This window comes from Schistocerca americana, chromosome 2, assembly GCF_021461395.2.
Source record: "Schistocerca americana isolate TAMUIC-IGC-003095 chromosome 2, iqSchAmer2.1, whole genome shotgun sequence".
Lineage (NCBI taxonomy): Eukaryota > Metazoa > Arthropoda > Insecta > Orthoptera > Acrididae > Schistocerca > Schistocerca americana.
Window position 1 is genome coordinate 921,134,199 of NC_060120.1, and position 13,730 is coordinate 921,147,928.

The 13,730-nt window shown below is 41.6% G+C and overlaps 1 protein-coding gene across 1 annotated transcript in view; it reads left to right on the plus strand.

The window, feature by feature from the left end:
- Positions 1 to 2,199: 2,199 nt before the first annotated feature.
- The window catches only part of LOC124594547 (involucrin-like), a 63,852-nt gene continuing 52,321 nt past the window's right edge, over positions 2,200 to 13,730 (plus strand). The window contains exon 1 of the mRNA XM_047132919.1: positions 2,200 to 2,239. Coding sequence (XP_046988875.1) covers positions 2,200 to 2,239 — 40 coding nt within the window. The remainder of the gene's footprint in view (positions 2,240 to 13,730) is intronic.

Sequence of the window (13,730 nt, forward strand, 5' to 3'; positions counted from 1 at the left end):
CTCAATTAGTCTTTCTCCTCTTTCATTCCTTGTCCCAAGCCCATATTCTCCTGTAACCTTTTCTTCTACTCCTTCCCCTACAACTGCATTCTAGTCGCCCATGACTATTAGATTTTCGTCCCCCTTTACATACTGCATGACCCTTTCAATATCCTCATGCACTTTCTCTATCTGTTCATCTTCAGCTTGCGACGTCGGCATGTATACCTGAACTATCGTTGTCGGTGTTGGTCTGCTGTCGATTCTGATTAGAACAACCCAGTCACTGAACTGTTCACAGTAACACACCCTCTGCCCTACCTTCCTATTCATAACGAATCCTACACCTGTTATACCATTTTCTGCTGCTGTTGATATTACCCGATACTCATCTGACCAGAAAGCCTTGTCTTCCTTCCACTTCACTTCACTGACCCCTGCTATATCTAGATTGAGCCTTTGCATTTCCCTTTTCAGATTTTCTAGTTTCCCTACCACATTGAAGCTTCTGACATTCCACGCCCCGACTCGTAGAACGTTATCCTTTCGTTGATTATTCAATCTTTTTCTCATGGTAACCTCCCCCTTGGCAGTCCCCTCCCGGAGATCCGAATGGGGGACTATTCCGGAATCTTTTGCCAATGGAGAGATCATCATGACACTTCTTCAATTACAGGCCACATGTCCTGTGGATACACGTTATGTGTCTTTAATGCAGTGGTTTCCATTGCCTTCTGCATCCTCATGTCGTTGATCATTGCTGATTCTTCCACCTTTAGGGGCAATTTCCCACCCCTAGGACAAGAGAGTGCCCTGAACCTCTATCCGCTCCTCCGCCCTCTTTGACAAGGCCATTGGCAGAATGAGGCTGACTTTTTATGCCGGAAGTCTTCGGCCGCCAATGCTGATTATTTATCAAAATTTAGGCAGTGGTGGGGATCGAACCCGGGACCGAAGACGTTTTGATTATGAATCAAAGACGCTACCCCTGGTCCACAGGTACTTACATTTCTTCAATTCCTTCATCATCTGCTGAGCAAGTTGGCATATAAACTTGTACTACTGTAGTAGGCATGGGCTTGTGGCGAAATAAATAAAAAACATTTTATATTTTAAATTCCACGTCATTGTTGATTTAATCAGAGTTCTCAACTTAGATGTAGAATTAGTCCTTCTGCCACAATATTAATTCATTAGTCGCCATCGATGTTCTTCTCTTTGTTGACCGTGTGTACCATCATGAGTCGGCATCGGTTCACTTCACGAAGACGGTGGAAACCAAGGAATACTATGCTACGTTGCTTTAAATAATTTTCGTAACACTTCGATACTTTTCACTATTTTTTATTCACAACACAATAAGACTTGCTGTGCTCGTCGCACAAACCATAATTACCAACCATATGGCTGCCTTTCCGCACAGTCCAAAAATCACGTCCATCCTCCACAAGGCAACAATCGAAAGTGTCCCTTAGCTCCTTGGAGTATCAAACAAAAGAGAATCCAATGTGAACTTTACAAAGATTATAATATACATGCCTCTCAATTTATCTTTGGCGCAGCTTTTAAGATATTGTATGTCTCTGCATAGGAATGTGTCATTACAACTGCCCCCTACTGTATACTGTCACTAGAAAATTTTATTTGATTGACAGGATACAGTAGTCGACCTTGCAATTGATAGGTTTGGGGGTCTTTTATTTACACACTTCATTTTTATTGTCTCATTTTCATGGCACTGCGAATTCTTTGGTATTTCTGAGTGTGTGTCAGTTTTTTGGTATACTTATGCTAATATTTACAAACCTTAATCCTAATATACAAAGTTCTGGTTAATACTGAGAAAATGACATCATGTAGTAAAGTTTGTACAATAAAATATACACTGAATACAACGTTACATACAAATGTTTTCTTCCTCATCAGAGGTGAAAATTAAGTCCTTGTATTGCTTTCTGTATTTATTCTGGGGCGACGAGCTTTGTTCGCTAGCCCGTGTTGAATATGGGCGGGTGATACGCGCGCCTGATTGTTTGGTCGTCCGTTAGCGGGCGACGTTGGTTGAATGCGCGCGCCAGTGCACTGAATATACACCGACGTGCGGGTACCGTCGATACTTCCGAACCTCAGTATGCGTGTGCTTTTTGTAGTTCCTTCCAGTACTTAGACTGGATACGACGAGGTACATTGGAATATGTGCCCCGAAGAACACACCACACTATGTGCGAGGCGGAGGACGATCCCGTCGATGCAACTCCAGGTAAGAAGCGTACCATGTCAAATTTGTTTGGCATTGTCCTTTCCTATTGTGACGCCATGGGTCGTTTGACGATACAAGCTTCAATTTTCGATGTCACTTGTTTAGGCTCGCTGACACTTGCAACGTAGCACTACTTTGCACAATTTTAATTTCTACACACACCACTTTAACCGCGAGTATTGCGATCGAAACTTCCTTTTCACTACACTTTTTTTTCTTCACATTAACCCCTTTTACCTATTGTACTAAGATTCATTCCCCTCAATACTTCTGGTCAATGTACATAATTTGTATGTCACGGGACTTGGCATGAAATACAAAATACATCACATACAATGGAATAACATATAATACATACAATACATTGTTTACATTAACTACAGGAAAAAACTATCGACTAAAATTGAAAAAATTTTTGACCACTCATAGTGGCTTCTTCGTCTTGGATTTTACTGACACACACACTCGCCTTTTTCCATTAATCTGTTAGAAGGAACAAGTCCATTGTTTTCCCTCTTGAACTCGAGTATAAGTTAAGGTTTACCTCCGTTACGTATTCTTCATACGCAACGACATGCATCAGCATGCAGGGAATACACCTGTATCCGCTCCACTGAAGCTTGGGAAGGGAATTTTCTACCTTCTACTTAGGGTAGTGGCAACGACTACGTGTATGCTACGGTTTTTTGCGTATAAAATCTGAAAATGCACGAAATAATCATTTACACTCCTGGAAATTGAAATAAGAACACCGTGAATTCATTGTCCCAGGAAGGGGAAACTTTATTGACACATTCCTGGGGTCAGATACATCACATGATCACACTGACAGAACCACAGGCACATAGACACAGGCAACAGAGCATGCACAATGTCGGAACTAGTACAGTGTATATCCACCTTTCGCAGCAATGCAGGCTGCTATTCTCCCATGGAGACGATCGTAGAGATGCTGGATGTAGTCCTGTGGAACGGCTTGCCATGCCATTTCCACCTGGCGCCTCAGTTGGACCAGCGTTCGTGCTGGACGTGCAGACCGCGTGAGACGACGCTTCATCCAGTCCCAAACATGCTCAATGGGGGACAGATCCGGAGATCTTGCTGGCCAGGGTAGTTGACTTACACCTTCTAGAGCACGTTGGGTGGCACGGGATACATGCGGACGTGCATTGTCCTGTTGGAACAGCAAGTTCCCTTGCCGGTCTAGGAATGGTAGAACGATGGGTTCGATGACGGTTTGGATGTACCGTGCACTATTCAGTGTCCCCTCGACGATCACCAGTGGTGTACGGCCAGTGTAGGAGATCGCTCCCCACACCATGATGCCGGGTGTTGGCCCTGTGTGCCTCGGTCGTATGCAGTCCTCATTGTGGCGCTCACCTGCACGGCGCCAAACACGCATACGACCATCATTGGCACCAAGGCAGAAGCGACTCTCATCGCTGAAGACGACACGTCTCCATTCGTCCCTCCATTCACGCCTGTCGCGACACCACTGGAGGCGGGCTGCACGATGTTGGGGCGTGAGCGGAAGACGGCCTAACGGTGTGCGGGACCGTAGCCCAGCTTCATGGAGACGGTTGCGAATGGTCCTCGCCGATACCCCAGGAGCAACAGTGTCCCTAATTTGCTGGGAAGTGGCGGTGCGGTCCCCTACGGCACTGCGTAGGATCCTACGGTCTTGGCGTGCATCCGTGCGTCGCTGCGGTCCGGTCCCAGGTCGACGGGCACGTGCACCTTCCGCCGACCACTGGCGACAGCATCGATGTACTGTGGAGACCTCACGCCCCACGTGTTGAGCAATTCGGCGGTACGTCCACCTGGCCTCCCGCATGCCCACTATACGCCCTCGCTCAAAGTCCGTCAACTGCACATACGGTTCACGTCCACGCTGTCGCGGCATGCTACCAGTGTTAAAGACTGCGATGGAGCTCCGTATGCCACGGCAAACTGGCTGACACTGACGGCGGCGGTGCACAAATGCTGCGCAGCTAGCGCCATTCGACGGCCAACACCGCGGTTCCTGGTGTGTCCGCTGTGCCGTGCGTGTGATCAATGCTTGTACAGCCCTCTCGCAGTGTCCGGAGCAAGTATGGTGGGTCTGACACACCGGTGTCAATGTGTTCTTTTTTCCATTTCCAGGAGTGTATATGCAGCATAACCCTAATATGTACAGTGTTTTGTGCTTGTAAATCATTACCTCTAATAAAATTTCCTACATTAACATAGACATATAAACATACAATCTTGAAGTTCAGGGTGTAGCTACTATTAATATGTACAGTGTTTCATAATAGCGGCACGCCCTTGTGTGCGTGTATCATTTTCAATTAAAGTGCGCTTATAGGCGTCTTGTGTTATCATGGGAGAAAAAATAGACATTTTAATGCATCGGTTGTCATGAAAATCTATGTACACGAATAATCACACTTTCATAGCTTCAGTGCAGCATGAAATTCTGTATGACCTTTTTTTTTCATAGTTTATTTTATAGACGATTCCTTTGCTTACAGGTCGTCGATCACACTACTTACCTGTTTCTCGTATAGCGGCGATGTCATTTTCATTCTTTGTGACCGTAAATCGTTATATGTATGAAAGATATAATTTTAACATGATTTATCCTTTCATGTTTCAAGTGGGTAAAGTAATTCATACCTTCCTTCTGCATACATGAGTGAAGCATCGCTAATGTTGCACTTTGTATCAGGTTTTTCGTATTTTCTCGTAAACTCGTAGAGTCTTACGGTTTAATTAAGTTGTTTCTTGATGTTAGGTATACATGTTTATAAGAGGTTGTCTTAGAGTTTAATTTTCCTTATACACTTCTACGTTGTTTAAGTTCCGTACATGTACAGAGCTTCTTTCGCCTTTCACACATTCATACATACGTTTATACACAAAAAAATATCTACCACTATAGTATACACTTTGCTGGTGGGGCCCTTTTTCGGTACCCTGCACCATTCCTTCAATATTCCAAAATAATTCAGGGTGTGCTGAGCATCGTCCCTTATACTAATAATACTTACAACTAAATATTTCTTCTTACATACATAACTGCCTTACAGTCCATTAATGTGCAACATTCCCTATTTTCCTCCTTTACACTTTAGCTTTCGTACATGTACCCTCGTGTGTAGCTTATATATTCTACAAAGTTGTTTGCTGAGTGCTTCAGGTGTTTCCTAACGTTAATGTGTGTCTCTCTCTCTATAAACCCTAGGTATTTGTTTTGAGAGCGATTCAGTTCATTACTCACGCTGCATAGATCTGTTTATTATTATCCTATTTTAAAGCTTGTGTCACTCTTTTCCTTAGTCACAAAAATTCCCGCTTTTACCTTGTTGTTCATTCTGAAAATCGCTAGCTACTGTGTGATGTAAATGTATGCGTTATCTCTTTGCTGCTTTTTCCCTACATGTAATTGTGTGTTGTTCTCGTGTACATAACCTTTCTTCCAGTTATATATCTGCATTATTTATTTATTTATTTTCTATTTTCTTTCTCCTTCCGTACAAGCTAAGATTTTACTCAGTATAATATAGTATTACAATACCGTCCATGACCAGTATGTACTTGTATGTTCACTTTTATTACGTAATACCAGCTTATAATTAAATTTTCTAAGTTACTATTTACAAGACTTGTGAACCCTTTCCTTTCTTGTTTTTGAATGACTTTCGTCTCTGTGTCTCATAGTAAGAGTGGTCTCAAAACTTTTAAACGTTCCGCGCATGCGCGCTTACGTACCACGACTGAACTGTAGGCGCGGGGAAAACTGCATTGTTGGTGAACATTATTCGTGATAGCCACCATCGTGTAATAGTCACGTGACACCTGGACTCGACCGCGCATGCGCCTTCGCGCTTTGTATACGCTCAGCTGATCGGACATGGAAGGGGGGAAGATTTGTCCCCGGCTCGCTGCCTACAGCGCGGCCAATGACCTCGTCTTGACATGCAGCTATCGCGTGCTCATGAGCTGAGCGTTGGATTGCAACTTCGACGTGTGGTTTGTTGCTCGTCTCAAGCGAACAAACTCTGACCTTCGCGCTAATTTGTCTTTGTTCCCCTCTCTTAAATAACTGAGTTAGACTACAAAAGTACCGTATGGTTTATTTTATAATGTTAAGACTCACAGTAACACATGTTTCATTAGGTTTGGTTAAATATGCGTTTTTAAGCTGGCATATGCCCCCAGTTGTTCTCAAGTTTCTTAGGTTAATGACAGCAATTTTACTATGTGATCCAAGGTTGTACAATTTCAATTTTGCTAAAATAACATATAACCTTTAATGAAAAAATTCCTTGATGTCCTTGTGAGGGTATAACCCTTTCACCTTGCTCGTTCGTGTGTTACCTAACAGATAACATCCTGGGTGAGGTTTGTCTATTATAATGAAAGGGCCATCATACAACAACTGCCACTTTTTGTTTAATGCCTTAATTTTAGAGGGTTTTGGGTGGGTACGTAATAGTACTTCCTGTCCAATGTTAAATTCTGTAACCTTTCTTATCTTTTTGCTGAACTGCTTTCTCCTTATTTCTGCTTGTTCTTCCATCTGTAGTAATGCTTGACGTACCTTTCCGCCTAGTGTTATTTCCTTTGTGGCTAATTTAGGTAAAGGTTTAGCCCATTCGTCAAGTTCCGTGCCTTGAAACATTAACTCTGTAGGAGTAAAGCCTGTTGAAGTATGAATTAAATTATTTACAATATGCTGAAATGGAGCTATGTATTCTACCCATTTTGTCTGTTTATTTGGTACATAAGTTCTTATAAAGCGATTAAATTCTTTAAAATTTCTCTCAATCGGGCTCGATTCTGGGTGAAATTTGGATACCAATATATGTTTTATGTTTTGAGATTCGAGAAATGTTTTCCATTTATTACTAGTGAAGTTTGTTGCATTATCAGTTAATATAATTTTCGGTTTTCCCACTAGTGGTATGTAGTCTTCTATCATGCGTTTGATTATTGATCCCGACAGTACTGCTTTTATAGCATACATTTTTAAATACTTTGTAAAGACATCATAAAATGTGATCACATATCTAACTCCTCCCCTAGCTCGTGGATATGGTCCTGCTGCGTCCACGGAAACTAGTTCTCTTGGTCTAGTTGGAATGATAGGGTGTAATACGTCCAAACAAGATCTATTAAGATGTTTAACCTTCTGACCTATTGTACACTTTTTTATTATTTGTTCAATCCTGCGTCTGAGATTTGGGAAGTAACAATACGTTGATGTTTTCGCTGTACATTTTGATACCCCATAGTGTCCCCATACTCTATGTGTGTGTCTTATCAAATTGTCTATGTATTCTTCCACTATGCAGACACACCTGGTGTTGGATTGTGGATTGCGCCTGTAGAAAAGAACATCGTTTGACATTGTGTAATATTGTTTCAATGTACTATTGTCATCTGCCTGCAGTTTTTGCATAACTTGTCTCCATCTATTGTCTTCCTTTTGTAGTTTGCTCATGTCTTTACACGTCTTTCTGTAATATGGTTGAAATGTGCCATCATGCATCAGAAAAACTCTAAAATCGGAAGTCTGTTCGATCAATTCATTGAACTCGCTCAAACCTTGTGGCAAGCGCGATAATGCGTCGGCAATTACATTCTGTTCACCCTTGATATAAACTATCTCGAAATAAAATTCCTGGAGGAATAAACACCAACGTGCAATCCGTTTGTGCAACAATTTGCATGTGAGTAAAAACGATAGTGCTTGATGGTCACAAAACACTCGTGTATGCCTTCCCCAGAGATAGTATTGGAACTTGCGGAAAGCCCACACTACAGCTAACGCTTCAAGTTCAGTTGCCGAATAGGCTCTTTCACATTCCGTTAACGTTCTACTGGCAAAACTAATTATGTTTACTTTCTGTTCTCCATTGTCATTTACTGATTGGAACAGACAAGAGCCTAATCCCTGACATGATGCGTCCGTGCTCAAACAAAAGTTGTAGTTCATGTTAGGATGCTTCAAAATGGGTGCGTTTATGAGTGCCTGTTTGATTTTTACGAAATCTTCCTCACATTTTACTGTCCACAACCATGTGTGGTTTTTCCTTAAAAGGTTGAGTTGGGAATCACTATTCAGTAACTATTTGGGCACGAATTTTCGAAAAAATGACGTGAGCCCCAGAAACGCTTTCAATTGTTTACGTGTTTGTGGTGAGGGGAAATATTCTATGGCATCAAGCTTTTTTGGATCTGGTAAAATTCCGCCTGGTGAAATAATGTGGCCTAAAAATTTTATTTGATCCCTTCCGAATTCGGACTTCTTAAAATTTGCTGTGACGTCATATTCTCGGAAATTTTGGAACACCTTGTGTACCAATTCTACATGCTCTTGCCAGGTGTCCGTGGCTATCAAGAGATCGTCTACATACAACGTCACTTTGCTAATCAGTTCTGGACCCAATACTCTGTCTAAAGCCTCTATAAACACCCCAGCACTCACGTTGAGTCCAAATGGCAGTACTTGGAATTGATAGCTTCTGCCAGCATGAATGAACGCAGTATATTTTCTGCCATCACTATGTAGGGCTATTTGCCAATACGAAGCCTTCATGTCAACGGATGTTAAATACTTCACTCCATGAAATTTAAGCAATTGCTCATCTAAGTTCTCCGGCCTAGTGCGTATTGGTACGATGATCTTATTAATTTCCCGCGCATCAAGTACTAATCTGACTGATCCGTCAGGTTTGCTAACAGCTAGGATGGGACTGCAGTACGGTGAATGTGAAGGTTCTATCACCTTCCACAGAACCATTCTATCTATTTCTTTGCGAACCGCTTCCTTCTTTGCCCATGGTATCGCATATGATTTATGGCAGTACGTTTTATGTGGGTAGACTTCCATTTTGTATTCATACTTTTTGATTATTGTCGGCTGTTTTCTAAAAATGTCTCGGTATTCATAAATAAGATCTGCTAGTTCATCTTGTTGAGTTTCTGAAAGACAAGTGGATTTTCCTACCTTCTCGTGGGCGGCCTGTTCGTTAATTATTTCCGTGTCTAATTGTTCAGGGAAAGGAATATCTATCCATAAAACTTGTGGGTAAACTAATTTTAATTCAGCTTGTTTCTGTGATTGGCCGTTACGATCTATTGTTGACTTTACAAGATTGACCTTCACACTACGACTGCCCACTCGGAAATAGCAAAGTCCACTGCCTATGTCGATGTTCACTTTATACTGCCGGAAAACTTCCATGCCTAAAATACAATTGACGATTAACTTGTCAACGATTAAGAATGTACAGTTTATCGTGACATCGCTAATGGTAACAGATATTTGCGTCTGCCACTTAATACTTTTTGACTTGTTACCTATAGCTGTCAAGATTTTACAATTTTCCGTTGGCAACACTGGTACTTTTAATACTTTCGAAACTTCTTTAAATAAACTGTTAGAAATAATATTCGTAGATGCGCCTGTATCTAAAATTACGTTGGTAATTATAGTTCCTATCTTTGCTGTTATTACAGCCTGCACGAGGTCACTTACCTTGTCCGGTGCTTTCATCTCTTCTTCACATAGATCATCTTCTACGGTCGCATCCTTATCATATCTTAAAAATAATTGTCTAAGATGTAATGTGTGCTTGCTTGTGCCCCCTGTTGTCAAATCGGTCGGCCGGTGGGGGCTCATTACGACCGATTGTTGTTTACCGGGGGAGACAAAGGCGTTGCTTCAGTACTGCCCGTTACCTCTACAAAGTGTACTGAGTGGTTATTCTGTCGCCAATTAGTTTCCGGATTGCTGCGTGCAACATTTTCTTGCGACCGGCCGTCGCTATTCCTCCTTGGTCTATCATTCCTATTACTGTAACTATTGTAATTTTCATTTGTGTGCCGCCTTTCATCACGCGGGCCTGACCAATCATTCACGTGATTTCTATCATTTCCATACCGGCGTGGACCGTAATCTGTACTATACCTTCGGTCTTCACGTCTCTGTGGCGCCGAATTCCTCCGATTTCCGTAATTCCAGGTTCCATTATTTGGCCTTGTCGCATACGGATGCCAACTGTGTGGGTTTTGTCCACTGCCATTAAAATGATATCCGTTACCGTTGTTTTGATTGGTTCCGGAATATTCATTCCGATTACTTGTGCTCGGCTCTTCTTCGTATATTAGATCAATTGAGTCAAGCACGGAAAGAAAGTATTCAAGGTCGTTCTCCGGTATGGTTACCAATTTTTCGCGTAAGTTCGCGGGTAGTTTGTTTTTCAGAATTTTGAGAACATCTACGTGCGGTATTGGATTGTTCCAATAGCGCGTCTTATTCAAGTACTTTTCGAAATACTTTCTCAACCCGCCGCTTTTGAGGTTGAACAGTTGTGGGTTGAATACCTCACGGCGCAGTCTTTCTTGGACCCCAGCAGACCAATATTTCTCCAAGAAAGCCCGTTCAAATTGTTCGTAGGTGACGCACTGTTCAGCCATGTCAGTGGCCCACAAAAGTGCGTCGCCTTGTGTGAAGCCTACTACATATCTAATCTTCTGTGCCTCAGTCCAGTTTCTTGGTAAGACATTTTTAAATTCTCTTACGAATACGACTGGATGAGTTTTTCTGGATTCTGTGGAGAAAACTGGAAACTGTCTATGTTTCAACAGGCTCTCATCGACTAGAATCGTCGAGATGCAAGGCGACACGCCTACTGCCTGTTGCAGCACCGCGTTTGGCGAATAGCCATTGTTTGCCTGTGCCGGTGCGTGCACATACGCCGAACTGGGCACCTGATGTTCTGCATTATTGACATCGTAATCTGGCACGGGCGAATAAGTGTCGCGCTGCCTGCTGCTTGACGTAGGCAAGTCATTTGAAACATTCAGTCTACCAGCAATTTCCTTGCGTATTCTGTCCTCGGCTACTTTGATTTCATTGCCTAATTTTTCAAAAAGTTTTGTTTCCCGGTCAGTTATTGATTCATTTACATTACCGTTTTCTAAAGTTTCATTTATTTTGACAATGTCCGCGTTGATACGTCGAGTCTCCTGTTTCAAAAAACCGACTTCTTCGTTAACTTTATTAACTTGGTCAGGTATTTCTTCACATGCGGACTGTACTCTTGTTAAATTTAATTGAATAGCCTGTACGTTTTCATGTATTTCTTTTTGTACGGTCTGTGTTTGATTGTGTGTTTCTGCTATTTCTGACAGTTCCTGTTCCTGTTTGTTTGTAAGATCTGACAATTTCTTTTCTAAGTCATTTGCCAATACATTGTATACACTATTGACGGTTTTGATGACTTTGACTTCGATCTTTTGATCGATTTCATTGTTGAGTTTATTTAAGCGTTGATCGAAATGTCTGTGTATGTTTTCAAATTGCGTGTTTACACTTGAAAACTGCTGTTGGAACCCAATTTCCATGTTTGACAATTTTGTGTTTGTCATGTTGTGGCTGATTTCTAGATTCGCCAGTTTCTCGCTCACGTTTGACATCAGACTATATAATGCCTCAAGCGTAACTGACGAAGCTTATGTGTTTGTATTTATGCCATTATTTGTTGCCATTGTTTCTCTGTCACGGTCTGATTGAATCGAAACCGGGCTAGGTTCACTGATTTCACGCGAAATATTTTCATCTGATCTGGTAATCGATGCTTCATCGACTGTGCACAAGGTTTCATTTGCAAGTGGTTCGTTATTGTTAATCCCTGTGGAGTGCAATTGAATTGTATTTACTTCTACATTATGTTGTGCTGAAAAACTAATTGCGTCATCATTTACGTCACTATTGTCAGAATCGGTGACGTGTCCATGAACATTTGTCAAATTAAAGTTCTTCGATTTCATTGTGAAGATATTATTTTTATCTGTACTTTACTGTTAATCTAAATCTTTAAATTCTCTCGCAGTTGAATTAATAAAAATATCTCGCGATTGTTATTTGTTGCGCGTCGGAAATTTACAAGATGGCGCACTACATCTTCTAATTCTGCGATTGTTGAACATAAAAAAGTAATTATCAAAGTGTAATTGTGTGTTGCCACAAACACTACCAGGATTTTAATATGGACAGGAAAAGGTTCTGCTTTAAGTGGAGCTAAGCCAAGGTGCTGCCACTGCATGCGTTTGCGCTTTCCTACCTTAATTCCGGCTGAGCTGCGTCACTCACGATTACGTTAGTTTTGTAAATCCTTGTCCTTGTTCCTTCTGGTTATTGTGCCATCCTTTTATACAGTTAATATTGTTTCACTTTATTCGTCATTTTCCATGTGCGTCATGTAACAGAGAAACAGTAATTAGTACAAGTACATTTGTAGCACAACAATGAAGTACTTACTCTTTGTTCCACCAGCACTGTCCCTGTCAGCGGTCGCCAGTGTGGCGAAATAAATAAAAAACATTTTATATTTTAAATTCCACGTCATTGTTGATTTAATCAGAGTTCTCACTTTAGATGTAGAATTAGTCCTTCTGCCACAATATTAATTCATTAGTCGCCATCGATGTTCTTCTCTTTGTTGACCGTGTGTACCATCATGAGTCGGCATCGGTTCACTTCACGAAGACGGTGGAAACCAAGGAATACTATGCTACGTTGCTTTAAATAATTTTCGTAACACTTCGATACTTTTCACTATTTTTTATTCACAACACAATAAGACTTGCTGTGCTCGTCGCACAAACCATAATTACCAACCATATGGCTGCCTTTCCGCACAGTCCAAAAATCACGTCCATCCTCCACAAGGCAACAATCGAAAGTGTCCCTTAGCTCCTTGGAGTATCAAACAAAAGAGAATCCAATGTGAACTTTACAAAGATTATAATATACATGCCTCTCAATTTATCTTTGGCGCAGCTTTTAAGATATTGTATGTCTCTGCATAGGAATGTGTCATTACAGGCTTCATGTCTATGTTGGCCACAATAATGCGTTCACTATGCTGTTTGTAGTAGCTAACCCGCACTCCTATTTTTTTATTCATTATTAAACCTACTCCGACATTACCACTATTTGATTTTGTATTTATAATTCTGTATTTACTTGACCAAAAGTCTTGTTCCTCCTGCCACCAAACTTCACTAATTCCCACTATATCTAACTTTAACCTATCCATTTCCATTTTTAAATTTTCTAACCTACGTACCCGTTTAAGGGATCTGACATTCCATGCTCCGATCTGTAGAGCGCCAGTTTTCTTTCTCCTGATAACGATGTCCTCCTGCGTAGCCCCCGCCCGGAGATCCGAATGGGGGACTATTTTACCTCCGGAATGTTTTACCCAAGAGGACGCCATCATCATTTAATCATACAGTAAAGCAGCATGCCCTCGGGAAAAATTACGACTGTAGTATCCCCTTGCTTTCAGCCGTTTGCAGTACCACAACAGCAAGGCCGTTTTGGTTAGTGTTACAGGACCAGGTCAGTCAATCATCCAGACTGTTGCCCCTGCAACTACTGAAAAGGCTGCTGCCCCTCTTCAGGAACCACACGTTTGTCTGGTCTCTCAAC